Below are 23,011 nucleotides of genomic sequence, written 5' to 3' on the forward strand. Positions count from 1 at the left end.
ACGGGTTTCTCCCCAAAGTCCCAAGGAAGTACTAGCCAGCAAGGAGGATCTGCACCTCATTCGCAGATCTGAAAGAGTCACAAAGGGCATACCACCCAAAAGGTACTCTCAGGAGTTTGCTAACTCAGCTATGGCATGTATAGCTGTAGTTAACAGCTCAAGCCAGGTTCAAGGTTTGTCCTGGGCAGAGACAAAGCCATTCCTGGAGGTTGCAAGGCGCAACACAATTCTCCCTGGCCAAGGTATAGCCAAAGTTCTAGTTCCTTGGGAAAGAGGTCACCAGAGGTTTCAGCTGGTGGATCCAGTTGCAGGTAGTTCCAAAGGTGGAGCTGGGACAAGAGGGGTTTGTTACGGGTATAACAACTGTTTGTTTTCCTCTCTTGATGCTGCACTTTTCGCAGCTAGTGTGACTCAAATGGGGGAGGATGTTGGGATTTTAGTTCCCACCAGCTGCAAGGAAGTAGCTACATTGTTTACATCATGTGATGTGACTGAGCATGAGACAGGAAGTCCGAGTTAGTTCTCAGAGTTCTCAGAGTAACCGGGGTGGAGTTACTGTGTGTGCCTTCCGCTTCTGGACTGAAGCAAAGCTGAGTCGCTGACTCTCATGCTGTACTGCTCAAGGCGAGCAGACATGATTTGTACAGTCAAATAAAGTAGCTGGAAAGACTATGGACTGTCTTCTTTCTTCTGTGATGGATTGCTAGAAGATTGTTAGTGTGTTCCTCTCAGAAGGGAGGGATCGCTTATCACTGGTCTCTCTGGACTAATGGTGGATTTTAGCCAGAGAGTGACCTCCGGAGAAAGGCCCTCGGAGTGCCTGGGGTGCTGGCAACCCTCCCGGGCCAGGCGTTTTTCCAACATCTACCTCCTCCTGCCGCCCATGGTGAACCCTGTTGTCAGGGATCTGTTTGAGGGGAGGGGGGAGAGACAGGCATGTACAGAGAGCCCCCCCCTCTGCTGAGCAGCTGCACTTAGTCAGAGTCAGGGAAGGAAGGGGCAGCTTTCAGGAGACACGGAAGATAAGAGAGAGCGGAGCCAAAAAACTGTGACCAAGGAATGTAATGAGCAGTAGTTTTCCACGTAAGGGAAAAAAATGGAGAGGGGGGCTTCCGGGTCTTTTTTTGCTGGAGGGGGAATAGGAGGGGGACACTTCTGGATTCTGCTTTTGAAACTTCTGCACTGAACATAAGTTTGCACTCAATAAATCCTGAAAAAGACAGGCTGGAATCCTGGGCTCTTCTCTTCGCAAGCATCCACACTCCCTTTCTGACACCCGTAGTCTGTGGGGTGAAGACCCAGCAGATCCGCCAGAGGGTGCTTGGCCTTTTTGGCCAAGGGCGGAAGGGGCCTGCAAACAACTAGACACCTCCTTGCCCTCCTGGGTGCCAAGCCGCCCTCTGCCAGTCATGGTGCCTCTCCCACAATATTGGCATTTGGGTGGAAACCACAAGAGGCGGCCATAAATGTTTGCTTTCGTTTTATTTATCTCATGTCTGTTTCCAGTTATTTTTATTAGTAAATAGGGTAAGCCAAAGGTTATCTCCATATGAACCTTATGAGACTTGTGGCTGCTTCCGGATCCAGCCGAGACTCAGGCATACTCAGTGGCTGGAAGTGCCTTTGAGCAACTGCAGATGGTTCCACATTCCAGGACGGGGAGAGCCTGGCCTCACGCCTTCGCTTCTTCAAGGCTGGATGACCACAGTCCCCTCCATGTGGGGCATCCCTTGCGCTTGGTCCAGAAGCTTCAGCTGGTGCAGAATGCTGCAGCACGATTGCTGTCAAAGCGAGGCCTTCTCGGCATATGACCCTTTGGCTCAGAGGGCATCACTGGTTGCCCATTGGCTTCCAGGACCAGATCAAGGCCTTTCCATTATCATAGGGAAGAGTTTACCCATGAGATCCCCTCCTTACTCCACAGGCAGACACTCGACCGCTTCAACTAAAGGTGCCACGCAAGACCTCAATTGTTTCGTATGGCAGCACAGACCCTTTGGATCTCCCTGCCTCTTGAGATCAAGCAGGCGCCTCCCTCCCACCTTTTTGGGGAACCTCCTAAAAACATGCCTGTGCAGGTGCTTAGAAAGTTGGGGTGAATATTAGCATTTTAACTTAGCTTAATCGTAGTTACTGAAAACCAGACTTTCTCAATTTATTCAGATATACATAGAAGATTGGCTTCTTTCTCCTCAATATTTAGCTATCACAAACTCAGCAGCGGTAACAAAGTTGAATGCTGCAAAGTGGACCGTGAAGCCTCCTGCCTGATGTCAAGTGGCAGGGAGTTCCAAAGTACACTTGCTGCCACACCAAAAGATCAATCTTTAAAGTTGGAGGTTCCTACAGGGCAGGGCTGGCAGGTTGCACAGTCAGTGGCCCAGTATTAGTGCTTTCTAAACAAAGGCATATCGTTTCCTCTTCCAGAAATGCTTAATTCTGAATTCAAGGGACACGGAAGTCTTTACAGACAGAGATGACAAGACAGCTTTCTAGATTAGTTAGCTGGGAGTGAGAAGGTTGGCAGAGTGGCACTGGGCTCGCTAAGATGCCAGCTACTACAGGAATTGCTTTCTTGAGACTTCTTAGCACTGCAATACCATTTTCATTTTTATTTTTTTTTGAAGATTCATTTTTAAGTCATGGCAGAGTGTGAGCAAATACTCCACATCTGCCAAGCTTTCAGGAGCAGGACTAAGGGGTGAAATGAAGCCCCCCAGATCCCCAAAGGTTGAGGGAAAGGGTCTATCTCCCTTCTTCCTTTTCATTATCAGTTCTTTCCACCTAAGAAATGGGAAGAAAGCAGCTGCTCATGCTAAGCGCAGCGTTTGTTGGGGTGGAGATTAATGAGCTGACAATGGTATGATTCATCAGTAAGAAATATGATTTGTTCTTATCTGTAAGTGAAGCCGCATCTGAAACAATACAGAAGCAGTCAAAGGGAATTTCCTAGGAAGTCTTTTATTCAGTCTCACCTGCAATCATGTGTGCTGAACACACAGAAACACATAGATAATGTGAAATAACTGGGAGTTACAGACTCCAAATAACACTCAACACATGCAAGCAGATTAATGCAATAGTACATATGATTTCCCCACTTCCTTTAAAAAAAAATTGCTTTTATTTATTTTCATGGTAGGGAAGATAATTTTAAAGAAAGCAATGGTTACAACAGTAAACAACAAATAACTTCTCCTGATGGAATTGCAGGCTTTCATCCTGCCATGTGTTACAAGTTTCATTTGATTACTCTAAAAGATCACGCCACACTTTCCCATGAGTGCTGGGTGGATTACGGCAAAAGTCTTAACAACTTACATATTCAATAAAATTGGCCACATGTTATAAAAGGAATATGGATTGTGTCCCCTCACCTTCTTGATTTCCCCTGGCAAACAAAATTTAATATACTTAAATTGTGGAGCCCAGAACTGAACACAGTATTCTAGGTGGGGCGTGACCATGGCAGAATAAAGTGGTACTATTCCTGCCCTTGATCTGATTCTACCTTCTGCCACATTGGCCTCCACTCCCTGTTTGGTGTCGTCTGCAAATGTGATGAGCATCCCCTCAGTTCCTTCATCCAAGACATTTATAAAGACGTTGAACAACAACGGGCCCAGGACAGAACCCTGCAGCACCTCTCTTGTCACTTTTCCCCAGGATGAGGAGGAACCATGGAGGAGGAAAATTTGGGTTCGGTCAGTCAAATCCACCTAACAGTTACCTCATTCAGCCTCATTTTACCAGCTTCCTCACATAAATATCACAGGGGACTTTGTCAAAAACCTTACTGAAATTAAGATGCACTATTACCACAGCAGTCCCCTGAGAAACAGTCTGTAACTCCATCCAAAAAAAGAAAAAGAAAAAAGAGAGATTTCTCTAGTTTGACTCGTTTTTGAGAAAGCCATGCTTTCAACCTGTCTGTTTATGTTGTGAACCAACATGAAATCTTCAGATGAAGGGTGCATGAATTATAAAATGATAATAATGATATTGACAAGCTGGAACATGTGCAAATGAAGGCAATCAAGATGGTGTTATTTTATTTATGCATTTATTTCATTTCTATAGCACCCTATAGTAGGGGTGCCATGTTGAATAAAATATAGGAGGGGTTTAGTAAGCCCCGCCTCGGTTAAACAGTCACAGGATGCGGTGCAAGCATGCCATTTGAATGGCTGTTCCTATGAACTGGGGGGTGGCCCCCACAAATATCTTTCTGGGGGGCAAAGACCCCTCAGACTCTAAGAGCTGGCTCCCATTCCCTACACTCACAGGTCACAGTACAGTTACAACATAAAATCACACAATGAAAACACAAAACACCGCCCCCAAAACCTGTAACCCCTACCTCCCCAACACATTTTTAAAGGGCATAAGATGTCAATCAGCCAAAGGCTTGTTTAAAGTGGTGTTTTTTTTTCTAGTGCTGAAAGCTGAATAATGAAGGGTTTTCCACTCTTCGTATGAATTCTTTGATGGAAAGTGAGAGAGGAGCTCTGACTGAAGCTCTTTCCACATTCCACACACTGATAGGGTTTCTCCCCAGTATGAATTCTTTGATGCGAAGTGAGAGAGGAGCTATGAGTGAAGCTCTTTCCACATTCCACACACTGATAGGGTTTCTCCCCTGTATGAATTCTTTGATGGGAACTCAGAGAGGAGCTTGTACTGAAGTTCTTTTCACATTCCCCACACTGAAATGGTTTCTCTCCTGTATGAATTCTTTGATGGGAAGTGAGATGGGCACTCTGACTGAAGCTCTTTCCACATTCCACACACTGATAGGGTTTCTCCCCTGCATGAATTCTTTGATGGGAAGTGAGACTGTGGCTCTGAGTGAAGCTCTTTCCACATTCCACACACTGATAGGGTTTCTCCCCTGTATGAATTCTCTGATGGGAAGTGAGATGGTGGTTGAAACTGAAGCTCTTTCCACATTCCACACACTGATAGGGTTTCTCTCCTGTATGAATTATTTGATGGGAAGACAGATTGGCTCTCTGACTGAAGCTCTTTCCACATTCCACACACTGATAGGGTTTCTCCCCTGCATGAATTCTTTGATGCGAAGTGAGAGAGGAGCTATGAGTGAAGCTCTTTCCACATTCCACACACTGATAGGGTTTCTCCCCTGTATGAATTCTCTGATGGGAAGTGAGATGGTGGTTGAAACTGAAGCTCTTTCCACATTCCACACACTGATAGGGTTTCTCCCCTGTATGAATTCTCTGATGGTAAGTGAGAGAGGAGCTATAAGTGAAGCTCTTTCCACATTCCACACACTGATAGGGTTTCTCCCCTGTATGAATTCTCTGATGGTAAGTGAGAGAGGAGCTATCAGTGAAGCTCTTTCCACATTCCACATACTGATGGGGTTTCTCCCCTGTATGAATTCTGTGATGGGAAGTGAGAGAGGAGCTCCGACTGAAGCTCTTTCCACATTCCACACACTGATATGGTTTCTTCCCTGTATGAATTCTTTGATGGGAAGTGAGATTGACCTTTTGACTGAATCTCTTTCCACATTCCACACACTGATATGCTTTCTTCCCAATGGGATTTCTTTGATGGGAAGTGGAAAAGGAACTTTTCCCACATTCAAGATATTTATTCAGCTTCTCCATTGTGGGGATTTTGTTATGGTCACCCATGTTGTTAATTTCCAGTCCATCACTATCTGCAATGAAGAGAAGTGGATTAGCGCCTCAGGGAGAAATAAATTAAGAATACTTGTTAACTCTGGTAATAGAGGAATAACACAAGTGGGTTAGATGGATGGTTTTCTGAAGGGTTGGGTGCATTAATTAACGGGGATCAACCGACATCCTTTGGGGAACCTGTGATTCGATAAGCCTGGCTCTTCTCTTGAATCGATTTTGTTTGGCTCCATCATGGCATCCCTCCGTTTCCAATGTCACTCTTCTCTTTGGACAACCAAAGACTGACGGGAGGAAAAACAAAAACTGAAAACCTGACAGAAGCTACTTCAACTTCCCTAACAACTCTGAAGTTTACAGTCAAAAGGGCCTGGGGAGTTCAGACCAGGCTGCTGCTTGTTTAATAAGCTGCAACGGGAGGAAGAACATTCACAGAAAAAACAGTAATTTACTATTCAAGGGGTTTTTTTGGGGGGGGGGATATTGTAATATCCAGTGTTGTAGGGGGCGCTGTTGAGGTCTGTGAAAATATATGAGGTTTGTGACATATAGAGTTTTGAATTTAAAAACTGATATTATGATTCCACTGGGAGCCTTACCAAGAGAGGCCATGATCCCAGAATTCTCCTCCATGACGCCCTTATGCAGAGCTCTCTGGTCAGGATCCAGCAACGCCCACTCCTCATCCGTGAAACAAACAGCAACATCTTCAAAGCACACTGGACCCTATAAGAAGAAGGGAAATGTCCTACTCTGAGACAACACTGTTGTTCACCACCACTCCTTGAGCTAGGACATTGTTCCACCCCTTGGCCTCTGTCCCCACAAGGCTGCTTCCCCTGACCTGATCTGGTTCCACAGCCGCTGCTTCCATTCTGTCCCCATTCAGAGATGGATGAACAGGTCTAGCCAGTATCACTGTGTTACCTGCAAGAGGAAGAAGGTAAGGGGGAGGCCTAGAGTGCCTTCTTGTCTCACAGGTGAATCAGTGCATCTCAAACTACACAGGGGCCTTTGAGAAAGTCTTGCCTGCTGAGTGCATTTGAATATTTGGGTGCATTAGAGATGTTATGTGTGAAAAAATATATCTCCCCTCCTCTGATGAGTTGGAAAACCAACAGAATGAGACCAAACAGAGAAACACCAACTTCCTCCTTACCCAGTGGCCTCTCTCTGGTGTTCAGCGGAGGCCTCTCTGCCTCAGAAGAAATCTGGTCCATTTCTGCAAAGAGATCCTTTCCCTGAAAAAGAAACAAGGATTCAAAAGAGAGAATGGGGAGAAGGATTTAAAAATGAATGTCAGAGAGAATTCCGGCTGATCGCGGGAGCGAAGACAAGCAGGATTTCTCTCTGGAGAGGGAATCCAGCTCTTGGGAGGAAAAAGGGGGTGCTGCAAGAGCGCCGCAGCCCCCTAAAACACCCCTGGAAGGAGATCCAGGGGGCAGGATCCCGGCACAGCCGTTTTGCGATTCCCCCGACCGCCAGGTAACCTCCTTTGGAGGCGACGAAAACATTAATGAAATGTTTAAAAAAGATGTATTAGAAAGAGGTTTTACCGACAAGGAATCAAAATATCAATTGGAAGTACTGAATAATGACGCAAAAAAATTGTCTAAAATGTATAAATTATTATTGGAATGGTATACAAAGGACGAGGAGGTCAAATCGGTTATGATCCATTGGGCCAAAGATTTTGGATATAATATACAATTTAAAGACTGGGTTAAATTGTGGAATGAAGGACTGAAATTTACTGCGTGTACTATAATAAAGGAAAATGTGATGAAAATGATATATAGATGGTATGTAACACCAGTAAAATCAGCAAAAATTTATAAAGTAAGTAATAAATGTTGGAAGTGTAAAGAAAAAGAAGGAACATTTTACCATATGTGGTGGGAGTGTAAAAAAGTGAAATGCTTTTGGGAAAGGATATATAATGAGTTACAAAAGATGTTGAAATATACATTTGTTAAGAAACCAGAAGCATTTCTATTAGGAATAATAGGAAATGAAATTAATAAGAAAGAATGGAAGTTATTTTTATACGCAGTAACGGCAGCAAGAATACTAATGGCCCAAAAATGGAAACAAGAAGAATTACCTATGATTGAAAAATGGAGAATGAAATTAATGGAATACGCAGAACTTGATAAATTAACAGGAAGGATCTGGAACCGACGAGACCAGAGATTCACTGAAGACTGGATTAAATTTACAGATTATATGAAAACTATATGTGATGACCAGATAACATTTGTAAGCTTTCAGGAAGCTCTGTGAGAATGTATGGTAGAAATATTGTTTAAAAAATAAGGTAAATTAAGATATTATTGTAGTGCAATATTAAATTAAGAAATGTGCAAGAAGTGATCAAGACGGAGAATTATCAGACATGTTGATGGAAGTAAAAAAAAAGATGTTGGTGATAAATTGGATGTTTTGTTTTGTATAGTTTTATATTGGAAAACTAATAAAAAATATATTAAAAAAATAAAAAATAAAAAATGAATGTCAGGGCCAACGGCTTTAAGGATGTCAGAACTCATTCCATGGACGCCTTCTCAGAAAAAGGATGGGCCATCAGCAGACCATTATGGGATGTTCTCTGTCCTGTTTGGAGCCCCTTGGGAGTATCTAGAGGAAAGTCTCTCTCACCTGCTTTCTCTCCTCTGCCTGACTCAGGAGGAAACCTTCGGCCAGGGCCACCGCCTGGGAACTGGTCTCCGCTCCGCATTCCCTCACCCAGCTCTCCATCTCTGGCGGAAGGACAGCCAGGAACTGCTCCAAGATCACCAGGTCCAGCATCTCAGCTTTCGTGTGCCTTTCTGGTTTCAGCCACTGATGCCAAAGGTGGTAGAGTCGGCTGCAAATCTCTCGGGGTCCTTTGGCCTCCTGGCAGCAGAACTGCCTCAACTGCTGGCTCTGCACCTCTGAGCGGAGGGTGTCCTCCTCACCCAGGATCTTCTGCACAGAGTTTTCCCAGAATCCACCACTGCTCCCAGTTTGGATGGCATGGCCTCTTTCTGTTCCAGGGCAAGTTGAGTCTCGCTCACCCATCTGTGCTCTCAGGAAGCCTCTGATTGGAAGGAACCCTTTGGGCTTCTGCCAAGTTCTGTCTGTCTTAAGGAGAGGCGCTAGAAATCCTACAAAGCAAATACATTGTTCAGTTACAAAAGTTGTCTAAGATCAGGAGAAGAAAAAGGTTCCCTGAGCAAGCATGGATGAGTCTTGGAGGGAACCAGGGCTGGACTGCACCACAGCCCAAAGCATGAGCTATTTTATTTATTTAAATTTCTATAACACTTTATATTTTAAAGAGAAATCTCAAAGCGGTTTACAGCATATTAAATCTGTGGAGATAATTAGGGAGGCAGAAGAGGATACATTATTGAAAGATATCCTTCCTAACATGCACTAGCAAGTTCCATATTCTAGCAGAGTTCCATACATCCCCCTTTTTTAGATTACGCAGCGATCAGCTTCTTGCTGACTCATCTGAGTCTTACTATTAAAAATAACTTCCTGGTAAGATCCCTTCCAATCCCTTTTAAATGAATAAGCACAATAATCTGATTCACGTTAATATAAAAGTAGTTTACTCACAGATTCGTTCACGTTCACAGACAGGCAGGTTGTTACATAACAACTAGAACTATTCCATAAAGAAGTTAGTCCCAAATGACTGCCACTAAAGAGTCACTTCTCCAAACACACAGCAACATACAAAATGGAGAAGACACACTGATCAGAAGATGGAGGCCATGTGCTCCTCCATGCTAGTACAACAGACTGCACCCTCTTCAAGTCACATGTAGTGGAAGTCTGTCCCAGCTCAGGAGGAAACAGGAAGTCTTCTCCTGAGTGGTAGAAAACATCCCCTAATGTGTCCACTGTAGGAATGTTCTACTTGACTGCAGTTTCACATCCCACAAAATCAATAAAATAGAAATAAAACCATTGGAAGAAAGTCAAATATATAGTCTATAGTCAAAGCAACATAACAGGAAACAAATACTCTCTTAAAGATATCAAAATAAAACATTACAAAGGAGGTCAACTACAGAATACACATTTAACACAGTAGTGCTGGGTGAGTCTGGGCCTCACCCCCTAGGCCAGGTGAAAAGGGCCTTTTTAAAAAGGAGAAGAAATAGGAGGAGGAGGAAGAGGAGGAGGAGGAGGAGGAAGCAGCCTCTAGCTCTCCTAGAAGGAAGATTGCAATGGAAAAGGTGGAGGCAACGGAAGGGATTTCTGGGAGATGAAGAAGCCTTGTTGCTCCTGCCGTCCAGTCAATGCATGAAGTCAGAACTGACTGACAAGGAAGTCATTTGTATCTTGTGAATAATGGCTGTTTGGCTCTAGTGGGGGTCCTCAGTTGTTGTTCTCCCCCCACCCCCACCCCCACTCCCCTGCTTCTGTCTCCTTTCTTGAACTTGGACTCTCTGCCACTCTCAAGACAGACTCCTGGGGTGGGGTCCCTTTTTCTTTGCTCCAAGGGCCAGGTACGTATCTGGCCAACCCCCGAGGGCCAGGTGGGTGGGGTCAAATACATCTCCCTTGAAATGTAGGCAGGAAATAATAATAATAATAATTCTCTTAGATAGCTTAACACACGCACAGCCATTGATGCCAAGGTCCCTGGAGGCTCAGTGAGGAGCAGCGCCCATTTCCAGCAACAATCCCTTTGGGGCAGAGAGGATGTGGTCCTGTGATGCCCTGCTCTGGGTGCGAGGGGATTGCTGCAGTGGCCTCCGTGGGGAGCTGCCCTGGGAGACACTGGGAAACTGGTCCCCAATGCAGCAGCCAGACTCTGGGCTGGGATCCCTCTCTTTATTCCTGGCCTCTCTTTCCCACCCTAACTTCCTTCCTCCCTGTGGGGTTTCTTTGGGTTTTTTTTGGGGGGCGGGGCTAGTCCATCTCGTCCAGCTTTGGAAAACCATTTGCAGATGTTCCCTCTCTTGTGCAGTGATGCTGAGCGATGTCACACAGAGTTAAATTCCCAGGGACTCCTGTGTTTAAAGAAGGGAGATCTTTTCTGAAAGGGGGGGGCGGAGGGTCAAATGAGTTTGGGATCCTCTGATCTGCAGGAAGGAGAGCGTGGCAGACCTGGCCCCTCCCTGGCAGGACCCTCTCCTCCCTGACTTGGGGTCCCCCCCCCCGCAGGAGCAGATCAGGCCCCCCAGGCACCCTCCCCTGCTGCAGCCCTGGGACCCCCACCAGATCCCAGAGAGAGAGGAGACTCACCAGATCCCATTGAGAGAGGAGACTCACCAGATCCCAGGAGGGGGCTGCGATTCGGCCCTTGCAGGAAAGGACTGGGGAGGGAGGGGCCTTGGCTCTGGAGGACCTGGCCCCCCTTGCTTCCTGTCCTCTCTAGGAAGGCAGCTCAGTTCCCTTTAACCCTTGCCAAGCCGAGTCCCTCCAGCTCAGCCCTCTCTCGCTTGGCAGAACCTCAGATTTCTTTTTTTTTTTTTTTTTTATGGATTTAGGGGGAGATCTGCCCCCCTGGCTCCGTAAAATCTCTCACTGCCTCCATTTCTTCCCCTTCTATTTGCCAGGAGGTGATGGGACCAGTGGCCATGATATTCGCTTTTCTGATGTTGACCTTCAGACCATATTTTGCGCTCTCCTCTTTCACCCTCATTAAAAGGTTCTTTAATTCCTCCTCACTTTCTGCCATCAAGGTTGTGTCATCTGCATATCTGAGGTTGTTGATATTTCTTCCGGCGATCTTAATTCCGGCTTGGGATTCATCCAGCCCAGCCTTTTGCATGAAGAATTCCGCATATAAGTTAAATAAGCAGGGGGACAATATACAGCCTTCTATTTAAAACATAGAACATATGGAAAGTAGACAAATGACACATCACCTCTCAAGATTCTGACACCAACTGCCATGTTCTTCCCTTGGCTCATTGTGTGGCCTTGTGGGACAGAGCCACCTCTCTGGTTCCCCCCTCCATCATTTATGCAAGTTCCCTCCGCTGCTGCTACTGCCACCACATGGAGATGGCATTTTCCCAGCCTCTCTCAAACAATGAACGCAATGTTATTTTTTCCTCTTTCTTGAAATTTCCCGTCTATTTTAGTCTGATCAGACCCAACTTCACGGCCTCTTAGAAGAATTTTCTCTCCTTTGGAAACATGGAAGACATCGTCAGAAAATTAAGCACGCTTGCATTTAAAGTTAGGCAGCAGCTTCTGAATTTAGAATTGAAGTTTCCAAAGCCAATTTTAAACATGTGGGCGGGGTGGACGGTGGACTTTAAAACTCCAAAACCTATGGCAAAAGTTTTCTTAACATTTCTAAGACTTAGGGTGGAAATCCTATTCACTCTGAGTTTTACTGAGGTTGCTCTCTCTCACACAAGAACAAGAGCAAATATTTCCCATTTTCTTCATCCCAGCATTGGAGTTAGTGTGCTCATTCTTTCAGTTCTTCCCTCTTTATACTTTTACTACGAGTGGAGTGGAGGGGTTACACCAGCAACTGAGAAAGCTCCCTAGGAGCCTTCTTACTCGCAAGAGGCTGCTTGGTCCACTTCAAAGCATTCACACTTGTATGAACCAACACGGACCCTACCATCGTCATCCTAGACCAGGCTTGTCCAAAGTCCATCCCGGGGGCCTAATCTGGCCCACCGGTCTGTTTAATCCAGCTGCTGTGGCAGTTTATTTCCTGGGGTAAAATCCCCCCCCAAAGCTCAACAACTTCAATGCTAAAAAGAAGGTCAATGATTTTGGTCGGCCATCACGCATGTTCACTTCATCAATTCTGGCCCTCTTTGAACAAAGTTTGGACACCCCTGTCATAGACCCTTCTTTGTCTGCCTCCTCCATGAGAGCAGGCCTTTTCTGCAGCGGCTCCCAATTTGGGGAATGTTCTTCCCAGGAAGGCTCACTGGAGGCCTTCATTACATGGTGTTATAGGGGAACCCCTAAACCTTGAAATTAATAAATAGTAGGAATTTGATACAGTGGTGCCTCGCAAGACGAAATTAATTCGTTCCGCGAGTTTTCTCGTCTTGCGATTTTTTCGTCTTGCGAAGCACGGTTTCGGAAAAGTTTTGGAAGAGCTTCAAAAATCACCAAAGTCTTCAAAAACCTCAAAAAAGGCTACCCCACCGCGTGCTATGAGTTGCTCCTCGAAGTCAAGTCGCAACTCTATTAACGGTTTTAAGAAAAAGGAAACAAACTTGCAAGACGTTTCCGTCTTGCGAAGCAAGCCCATAGGGAAATACGTCTTGCGAAGCAACTGAAAAAACCAAAAACCCTTTCGTCTTGCGAGTTTTTCGTCTGGCGAGGCATTCGTCTTGCGAGGTACCACTGTATTTGGAGTACTGGAGGGAAGACTGGGGGCCAGTGGAAAAATACAGGCGAAGCTTCCTTTCCAAGCCTGGGCCTCACCTGGGATAGTGGTGTTAACATTTCAAAAGATCTTGATGGCCCATCTGAGAACCTGGTTCTGGGTCCTGGTCCTTGCACAGAGCTTGCCATGGTGATGGGTGTACACAAATTAATAATAATAATAATAATAATAATACCATCACCACTGGCCATGGTGTCCTCCGTCTGAGTTTGGGGTGGGTGACGCCGCTTTGTGGTGCTCCTGGTCCTTTGTGGATGAGCATCTCCACAGGGTGATGCTTGGGAAGTGCTCTTTGACCCATGGAGACTTCCATGTGGGGTTCCTTGGGGTTTGATTTTATCCCCTAAGAAACATGAAACCACTAGGTGGGGTTATCCAGAGATCTGGGGCACGTTGTCAGCAATTTGCTGGTGACACTCAGTTCTCCTTCTCCTTGACATCTGCAGGTCAGGCAGTCAATGCTCTGGAGCAGTGTTTTGCCTCGATAACGGACTTGATAAGAGCCAACAAATTGAAGTGGTGACCTTTGTAGGTCAAGAATTCATCTTGTCAGATAAGAGAGAGAGAGGGTGGTTTTATGTATTAATTCAAGATTAGACCCAAGAAAGGATTCTTGAGGTGGAAGACACGATAGCTGAGACAAAAATGATAGTGGTTGGTGTCATGTGACAAGCAGTGTCATGTGAGAGCAGAAGCAGCAAAGCAGGCTGGTGTCCCCTTCTAGCAGGCTAATCACAAACACAACTTTGGCTTCATCACTGGGACATTACAGCGCCCTTAATCTCTAATAATAATAATAATAATAATAATAATAATAATAATAATAATATTTTATTTATATCCCGCCCTCCCCAGCCAAAGCTGGGCTCAGGGTGGCTAACAACAGTAAAATAATACAGCATTCTAAAATCAATTCATTACATAATCAGTTCGAGTCAAATTGATGGCAACCATTGGGCTAGAGTTCTGTGAAGAATTACCAATGGAGGGGGTCAGGCTGTGCCCTGGCCAAAGGCCTGGTGGAACAGCTCCGTCTTGCAGGCCCTGCGGAAAGATGTCAAGTCCCGCAGGGCCCTAGTCTCTTGTGACAGAGCGTTCCACCAGATCGGGGCCATGGCCGAAAAAGCTCTGGCTCTGGTTGAGGCCAGCCTAACCTCTCTGTGGCCTGGGACCTTCAAGATGTTTTTATTTGAAGACCGTAAGTTCCTCTGTGGGACATACCAGGAGAGGCGGTCCTGTAGGTACGAGGGTCCTAGGCTGTATAGGGCTTTAAAGGTTAAAACCAGCACTTTAAACCTGATCCTGTACTGGGCAACAAACACAGTGAACTGCTCTCGATTTCTTCAGAACTTGGCAAGGGGAAAGACTGGGGTCCACACCATTGTAGGCACAGCACTGGCAACATGTGGCGCTGCTTTCATGGCATTCATGGTGGCAGGGGCGCCAACTTGAATAAAATATTACCTGCTCCACCCTGCATAATTGATCACAAGACAGTGCACACACACCATTTGAATGACAATGCCCATCAAATATTTGGTGGCCCCCTCAAGTATTTTATTGGGTGTGGGCCAAGGGGCCTCTGCCCCTAGGAGTTGGCTCCTTTGTACAGTGGCCGTCAACAGAGTTAAATAACATATTAGATTCTGCTGTTCTGAATCACACCTTTACAAGGTGTGAATAGCTTGGTCTGTGTTGATGACTAGCACCCCAGGAGTCTAGCCAGGGACCTCTCCTGTCATGTCTTGCAAGATTGATGACTGGAAGTGGCTGTGGTCGCTTCAATCTGCCCTGCATACCAAGCCAAGGAGAACTGATATTTTAATTCTTTATTTTCAAGGAATAAACTGAACAGGAAGACTGGGAAGTGTCCACTCGGTCTGCTCGGCTCCTCTCAGAAGAGGAGGGAGGGTGGGGAGTTTTGCCCCTTGTCTCCAGCAGTTTCAAGAGGAGAAGAAGACACAGCTGAATTGTAGCTGAAGGAAGAAATGCCTAGTTACAAGATAGTGGTGGAGGAGGGGGGAGTGAGGGAGCAGACGGCAGAGACCTCCCTGGAAAGTTTGGGAGATCCTCCTTCTCCAGAAGGGACTCATTCAGATGTCCTACATGTCAGGAAAAGAGATTCCTGTAGATCTGTTGTCAAAAGTTGTTCCCAGAGCACAGCTTGATGAATATGTATGGCGGTTGCAGTTGTGCTGAAGGATTGCAGCAGTGGGTACATGGAAAGGGGGAGGATGTTGGTATTCCATTCCCCCGCTGTGCAGATGTGTGGGATTGTTTTAGTCACTTCTGTGTTTGACATTCCAGCACTGATTGTTGGAGTCTTGTGAACGGAAGATCCGTTCTGCATTGCTTTTTTGTTCTCTCCTCTTCGAGAGCAAGGAGAGGAGCCATGTTTTCCTTTGTCCTGATTGTGTATATAAATAAAGTAGCTTAGTACTCTCACCCCAGAGCCTGGCTTCTGCTGATGCTGTTTCTCTGCTAATGTGTGCTCAGTGTCTCTGGACATGAGTCACAGAATCTCATCAGGGAAGAAGATTGATGGATCCCAGATGAGAAGAGCAGGCTGGCACGTAGAATGTCGTTTGCCGGGTCACCCGCCCTGCCTAGCGGCAACTACGCCAACATCCTGCTGGCCTGCCTCTACCTCTTCCTGCCGCCCATGGTGAACCCCGTTGTCAGGGATCTGTTTGCAGGGGAGGGGGGAGAGACAGGCATGTACAGAGAGCCCCCCCCCCCTCTGCTGAGCAGCTGCACTTCGTCAGAGTCAGGGAAGGAAGGGGCAGCTTTCAGGAGACACGGAAGATGAGAGCGGAGCCAAAAAACTGCGACCAAGGAAAGGAATGTTTGCTTTCGTTTTATTTATCTCATGTATGTTTCCAGTTATTTTTATTAGTAAATAGGGTAAGCCAAAGGTTCTCTCCATATGAACCTCGTGGGACTTTGAGCTGCTTCCGGATCCAGCCGAGACTCAGGCAGACTCAGTGGCTGGAAGTGCCTTTGAGCAACTGCAGATGGTTCCACATTCCAGGACCGGGAGAGCCTGGCCTCACGCCTTCGCTTCTTCAAGGCTGGATGACCACAGTCCCTCCATGTGGGGCATCCCTTGCGCTTGGTCCAGAAGCTTCAGCTGGTGCAGAATGCTGCAGCACGATTGCTGTCAAAGCGAGGCCTTCTCGGCATATGACCCTTTGGCTCAGAGGGCATCACTGGTTGCCCATTGGCTTCCAGGACCAGATCAAGGCCTTTCCATTATCATAGGGAAGAGTTTACCCATGAGATCCCCTCCTTACCCCCACAGGCAGGCACTCGACTGCTTCAACTACAGGTGCCACGCAAGACCTCAGTTGTTTAGTATGGCAGCACAGACCCTTTGGATCTCCCTGCCTCTTGAGATCAAGCAGGCGCCTCCCTCCCACCTTTTTGGGGAACCTCCTAAAAACATGCCTGTGCAGGTGCTTAGAAAGTTGGGGTGAATATTAGCATTTTAACTTAGCTTAATCGTAGTTACTGAAAACCAGACTTTCTCAATTTATTCAGATATACATAGGAGATTGGCTTCTTTCTCCTCAATATTTAGCTATCACAAACTCAGCAATGGTAACAAAGTTGAATGCTGCAAAGTGGACCGTGAAGCCTCTTGCCTGATGTCAAGTGGCAGGGAGTTCCAAAGTACACTTGCTGCCACACCAAAAGATCAATCTTTAAAGTTGGAGGTTCCTACAGGGCAGGGCTGGCAGGTTGCACAGTCAGTGGCCCAGTATTAGTGCTTTTCAAACAAAAGCATATAATTTCCTCTTCCAGAAATGCTTAATTGTGAATTCAAGGGACACGGAAGTCTTTACAGACAGAGATGACAAGACAGCTTTCCAGATTAGTTACCTGGGAGTGAGACAGTTGGCAGAGTGGCACTGGGCTCGCTAAGATGCCAGCTACTACAGGAATTGCTTTCTTGAGACTTCTTAGCACTGCAATACCATTTCTTTAAAAAATAAAAAGGTTGATTTTTAAGTCATGGCCGTGTGTGAGCAAATACTCCACATCTGCCAAGCTTTCAGGAGCAGGACTAAGGGGTGAAATGAAGCCCCCCAGATCCCCAAAGGGTGAGGGAAAGGGTCTATCTCCCTTTTTCATTGTCATTATCAGTTCTTTTCACCTAAGAAATGGGAAGAAAGCAGCTGCTCATGCTAAGCGCTGGGTTTGCTGGGTTGGAGATTAATGAGCTGACAATGGTATGATTTGTCAGCAATGAATATGATTTGTTCTTATCTGTAAGTGAAGCCACATTTGAAACAATACAGAAGCAGTCAAAGGGAATTTCCTAGGAAGTCTTTTATTCAGTCTCACCTGCAATCATGTGTGCTGAACACACAGAAACACATAGATAATATGAAATAACTGGGAGTTACAGACTCCAAATAACACTCAACATATGCAAGCAAATTAATGCAATAGTACATATGATTTCCCCACTTCCTTTAAAAAAAATTGCTTTTATTTATTTTCATGGTAGGGAAGATAATTTTAAAGAAAGCAATGGTTACAACAGTAAACAACAAATAACTTCTCCTGATGGAATTGCAGGCTTTCATCCTGCCATGTGTTACAAGTTTCATTTGATTACTCTAAAAGATCACGCCACATTTTCCCATGAGTGCTGGGTGGATTACGGCAAAAGTCTTAACAACTTACATATTCAATAAAATTGGCCACATGTTATAAAAGGAATATGGATTGTGTCCCCTCACCTTCTTGATTTCCCCTGGCAAACAAAATTTAATATACTTAAATTGTGGAGCCCAGAACTGAACACAGTATGGGGCGTGACCATGGCAGAATAAAGTGGTACTATTCCTGCCCTTGATCTGATTCTACCTTCTGCCACATTGGCCTCCGCTCCCTGTTTGGTGTCGTCTGCAAATGTGATGAGCATCCCCTCAGTTCCTTCATCCAAGACATTTATAAAGACGTTGAACAACAACGGGCCCAGGACAGAACCCTGCAGCACCCCTCTTGTCACTTTTCCCCAGGATGAGGAGGAACCATGGAGGAGGAAAATTTGGGTTCGGTCAGTCAAATCCACCTAACAGTTACCTCATTCAGCCTCATTTTACCAGCTTCCTCACATAAATATCACAGGGGACTTTGTCAAAAACCTTACTGAAATTAAGATGCACTATTACCACAGCAGTCCCCTGAGAAACAGTCTGTAACTCCATCCAAAAAAAGAAAAAAAAAAAGAGAGATTTCTCTAGCTTGACTCGTTTTTGAGAAAGCCATGCTTTCAACCTGTCTGTTTATGTTGTGAACCAACATGAAATCTTCAGATGAAGGGTGCATGAATTATAAAATGATAATAATAAGGATATTGACAAGCTGGAACATGTGCAAATGAAGGCAATCAAGATGGTGTTATTTTATTTATGCATTTATTTGACTTCTATAGCGCCCTATAGCAGGGGTGCCAACTGGAATAAAAAATAGGAGGCGTTTAGTAAGCCCCGCCTCGGTTAAACAGTCACAGGATGCGGTGCAAGCATGCCATTTGAATGGCTGTTCCTATGAACTGGGGGGTGGCCCCCTCACATATCTAATTGGGGGGCAAAGAGCCCTCAGACTCTAAGAGTTGGCTCCCATTCCCTACACTCACAGGTCACAGGACAGTTACAACATAAAATCACACAATGAAAACACAAAACACCGCCCCCAAAACCTGTAACCCCCACCTCCCCAACACATTGTAAAAGGGCATTAGATGTCAATCAGCCAAAGGACTGGTTAAAGAGATGAGTTTTTCCCTGGTGCTGAAAGCTGTATAATGAAGGGTTTTGGGAACTTTGTATGAATTTTTTGATGGGAACTGAGAGAGGAGCTCCTCCTGAAGCTCTTTCCACATTCCACACACTGATATGGTTTCTCCCCTGTATGAATTCTCTGATGGGAAGTGAGATGGTGGTTGAAACTGAAGCTCTTTCCACATTCCACACACTGATAGGGTTTCTCCCCAGTATGAATTCTTTGATGGGAAGTGAGATGGGCACTCTGACTGAAGCTCTTTCCACATTCCACACACTGATAGGGTTTCTCCCCTGCATGAATTCTTTGATGGGAAGTGAGACTGTGGCTCTGAGTGAAGCTCTTTCCACATTCCACACACTGATAGGGTTTCTCCCCTGTATGAATTCTTTGATGGGAAGTGAGACTGTGGCTCTGAGTGAAGCTCTTTCCACATTCCACACACTGATAGGGTTTCTCCCCTGTATGAATTCTCTGATGGGAAGTGAGATGGTGGTTGAAACTGAAGCTCTTTCCACATTCCACACACTGATAGGGTTTCTCCCCTGTATGAATTCTCTGATGGTAAGTGAGAGAGGAGCTATAAGTGAAGCTCTTTCCACATTCCACACACTGATAGGGTTTCTCCCCTGTATGAATTCTCTGATGGTAAGTGAGAGAGGAGCTATCAGTGAAGCTCTTTCCGCATTCCACATACTGATGGGGTTTCTCCCCTGTATGAATTCTGTGATGGGAAGTGAGAGAGGAGCTCCGACTGAAGCTCTTTCCACATTCCACACACTGATAGGGTTTCTCCCCTGCATGAATTCTTTGATGGGAAGTGAGATTCTGGCTCTGAGTGAAGCTCTTTCCACATTCCACACACTGATAGGGTTTCTCCCCTGTATGAATTCTTTGATGGGAAGTGAGATTGACCTTTTGACTGAATCTCTTTCCACATTCCATGCACTGATATGGTTTCTTCCCTGTATGAATTCTTTGATGGGAAGTGAGATTGACTTTTTGACTGAATCTCTTTCCACATTCCACACACTGATATGCTTTCTTCCCAATGGGATTTCTTTGATGGGAAGTGGAAAAGGAACTTTTCCCACATTCAAGATATTTATTCAGCTTCTCCATTGTGGGGATTTTGTTATGGTCACCCATGTTGTTAATTTCCAGTCCATCACTATCTGCAATGAAGAGAAGTGGATTAGCGCCTCAGGGAGAAATAAATGAAGAATACTTGTTAACTCTGGTAATAGAGGAATAACACAAGTGGGTTAGATGGATGGTTTTCTGAAGCGTTGGGTGCATTAATTAACGGGGATCAACTGACATCCTTTGGGGAACCTGTGATTCGATAAGCCTGGCTCTTCTCTTGAATCGATTTTGTTTGGCTCCATCATGGCATCCCTCCGTTTCCAATGTCACTCTTCTCTTTGGACAACCAAAGACTGACGGGAGGAAAAACAAAAACTGAAAACCTGACAGAAGCTACTTCAACTTCCCTAACAACTCTGAAGTTTACAGTCAAAAGGGCCTGGGGAGTTCAGACCAGGCTGCTGCTTGTTTAATAAGCTGCAACGGGAGGAAGAACATTCACAGAAAAAACAGTAATTTACAGTTCAAGGGGTTTTTTGGGGGGGGATACTGTAATATCCAGTGTTGTAGGGGGCGCTGTTGAGGTCTGTGAAAATATATGAGGTTTGTGACATATGGAGTTTTGAATTTAAAAACTGATATTATGATTCCACTAGGAGCCTTACCAAGAGAGGCCATGATCCCAGAATTCTCCTCCATGACGCCCTTATGCAGAGCTCTCTGGTCAGGATCCAGCAACGCCCACTCCTCATCCGTGAAACAAACAGCAACATCTTCAAAGCACACTGGACCCTATAAGAAGAAGGGAAATGTCCTACTCTGAGACAACACTGTTGTTCACCACCACTCCTTGAGCTAGGACATTGTTCCACCCCTTGGCCTCTGTCCCCACAAGGCTGCTTCCCCTGACCTGATCTGGTTCCACAGCCGCTGCTTCCATTCTGTCCCCATTCAGAGATGGATGAACAGGTCTAGCCAGTATCACTGTGTTACCTGCAAGAGGAAAAAGGTAAGGGGGAGGCCTAGAGTGCCTTCTTGTCTCACAGGTGAATCAGTGCATCTCAAACTACACAGGGGCCTTTGAGAAAGTCTTGCCTGCTGAGTGCATTTGGATATTTGGGTGCATTAGAGATGTTCTGTGTGAAAAAACATATCTTCCCTCCTCTGATGAGTTGGAAAACCAACAGAATGAGACCAAACAGAGAAAAAAATCCTCCCTCCTTACCCAGCTGCCTCCCTCTGGTGTCCAGCGGAGGCCTCTCTGCCTCAGAAGAAATCTGGTCCATTTCTGCAAAGAGATCCTTTCCCTGAAAAAGAAACAAGGATTCAAAAGAGAGAATGGGGAGAAGGATTTAAAAATGAATGTCAGAGAGAATTCCGGCTGATCGCGGGAGCGAAGACAAGCGGGATTTCTCTCTGGAGAGGGAATCCAGCTCTTGGGAGGAAAAAGGGGGTGCTGCAAGGGCGCCGCAGCCCCCTAAAACACCACTGGAAGGAGATCCAGGGGGCAGGATCCCGGCACAGCCGTTTTGCGATTCCCCCGACCGCCAGGTAACCTCCTTTGGAGGCGACGAAAACATTAATGAAATGTTTAAAAAAGATGTATTAGAAAGAGGTTTTACCGACAAGGAATCAAAATATCAATTGGAAGTACTGAATAATGACGCAAAAAAATTGTCTAAAATGTATAAATTATTATTGGAATGGTATACAAAGGACGAGGAGGTTAAATCGGTTATGATCCATTGGGCCAAAGATTTTGGACATAATATACAATTTAAAGACTGGGTTAAATTGTGGAATGAAGGACTGAAATTTACTGCGTGTACTATAATAAAGGAAAATGTGATGAAAATGATATATAGATGGTATGTAACACCAGTAAAATCAGCAAAAATTTATAAAGTAAGTAATAAATGTTGGAACTGTAAAGAAAAAGAAGGAACATTTTACCATATGTGGTGGGAGTGTAAAAAAGTGAAATGCTTTTGGGAAAGGATATATAATGAGTTACAAAAGATGTTGAAATATACATTTGTTAAGAAACCAGAAGCATTTCTATTAGGAATAATAGGAAATGAAATTAATAAGAAAGAATGGAAGTTATTTTTATACGCAGTAACGGCAGCAAGAATACTAATGGCCCAAAAATGGAAACAAGAAGAATTACCTATGATTGAAAAATGGAGAATGAAATTAATGGAATACGCAGAACTTGATAAATTAAAAGGAAGGATCCGGAACCGACAAGACCAGAGATTCACTGAAGACTGGATTAAATTTACAGATTATATGAAAACTATATGTGATGACCAGATAACATTTGTAAGCTTTCAGGAAGCTCTGTGAGAATGTATGGTAGAAATATTGTTTAAAAAATAAGGTAAATTAAGATATTATTGTAGTGCAATATTAAATTAAGAAATGTGCAAGAAGTGATCAAGACGGAGAATTATCAGACATGTTGATGGAAGTAAAAAAAAAAGATGTTGGTGATAAATTTGATGTTTTGTTTTGTATAGTTTTGTATTGGAAAACTAATAAAAAATATATTAAAAAAATAAAAAATAAAAAATGAATGTCAGGGCCAACAGCTTTAAGGGTGTCAGAACTCATTCCATGGATGCCTTCCCAGAAAAAAAAAAAGAGCCATCAGCAGACCATTATGGGATGTTCTCTGTCCTGTTTGGAGCCCCTTGGGAGTATCTAGAGGAAAGTCTCTCTCACCTGCTTCCTCTCCTCTGCCTGACTGAGGAGGAAACCTTCGGCCAGGGCCACCGCCTGGGAACTGGTCTCCGCTCCGCATTCCCTCACCCAGCTCTCCATCTCCGGGGGAAGGACAGCCAGGAACTGCTCCAAGATCACCAGGTCCAGCATCTCAGCTTTCGTGTGCCTTTCTGGCTTCAGCCACTGATGGCAAAGGTGGTAGAGTCGGCTACAAACCTCTCGGGGTCCTTTGGCCTCCTGGCAGCAGAACTGCCTCAACTGCTGGCTCTGCACCTCTGAGCGGAGGGTGTCCTCCTCACCCAGGATCTTCTGCACAGAGTTTTCCCAGAATCCCCCACTGCTCCCAGTTTGGATGGCATGG

General features: G+C 45.2%; 2 protein-coding genes across 2 annotated transcripts; both read right to left on the minus strand.

Moving 5' to 3' along the window:
- Positions 1-2,945: 2,945 nt before the first annotated feature.
- On the minus strand, positions 2,946-11,645 carry LOC310705129 (uncharacterized protein). The gene is made up of 6 exons (XM_083499603.1): positions 11,543-11,645; positions 8,328-8,815; positions 6,829-6,910; positions 6,514-6,596; positions 6,269-6,395; positions 2,946-5,689 (listed from the first exon to the last, which is right to left on the minus strand). Exons 1-6 carry the CDS (start codon positions 11,586-11,588, stop codon positions 4,413-4,415), a joined length of 2,103 nt encoding a protein of 700 aa, XP_083355729.1. The 5' UTR covers positions 11,589-11,645; the 3' UTR covers positions 2,946-4,412.
- Positions 11,646-17,355: 5,710 nt separating this feature from the next.
- On the minus strand, positions 17,356-21,673 carry LOC310705200 (uncharacterized protein). The gene is made up of 4 exons (XM_083499760.1): positions 21,149-21,673; positions 20,834-20,916; positions 20,589-20,715; positions 17,356-20,012 (listed from the first exon to the last, which is right to left on the minus strand). Exons 1-4 carry the CDS (start codon positions 21,207-21,209, stop codon positions 18,820-18,822), a joined length of 1,464 nt encoding a protein of 487 aa, XP_083355886.1. The 5' UTR covers positions 21,210-21,673; the 3' UTR covers positions 17,356-18,819.
- Positions 21,674-23,011: the final 1,338 nt, after the last annotated feature.

This window comes from Podarcis liolepis, assembly GCF_965112155.1.
Source record: "Podarcis liolepis genome assembly, chromosome: 4".
NCBI classification, from domain to species: Eukaryota; Metazoa; Chordata; class Lepidosauria; order Squamata; family Lacertidae; genus Podarcis; species Podarcis liolepis.

What these genes read in the sequence shown, in the direction of transcription:
- LOC310705200 (XM_083499760.1), bottom strand. Translation starts at nt 21,209, where the DNA reads ATGGACCAGATTTCTTCTGAGGCAGAGAGGCCTCCGCTGGACACCAGA. An exon ending in CACCAGAGGGAGGCAGCTGG is followed by an intron (nt 20,917 to 21,148) that starts GTAAGGAGGGAG and finishes TTCCTCTTGCAG; the next exon opens with GTAACACAGTGATACTGGCT. An exon ending in CGGCTGTGGAACCAGATCAG is followed by an intron (nt 20,716 to 20,833) that starts GTCAGGGGAAGC and finishes TTCTTCTTATAG; the next exon opens with GGTCCAGTGTGCTTTGAAGA.
- LOC310705129 (XM_083499603.1), bottom strand. Translation starts at nt 11,588, where the DNA reads ATGAGCCAAGGGAAGAACATGGCAGTTGGTGTCAGAATCTTGAGAG. An exon ending in AGGCAGAGGAGAGAAAGCAG is followed by an intron (nt 6,911 to 8,327) that starts GTGAGAGAGACT and finishes TTTCTTTTTCAG; the next exon opens with GGAAAGGATCTCTTTGCAGA. An exon ending in CACCAGAGAGAGGCCACTGG is followed by an intron (nt 6,597 to 6,828) that starts GTAAGGAGGAAG and finishes TTCCTCTTGCAG; the next exon opens with GTAACACAGTGATACTGGCT.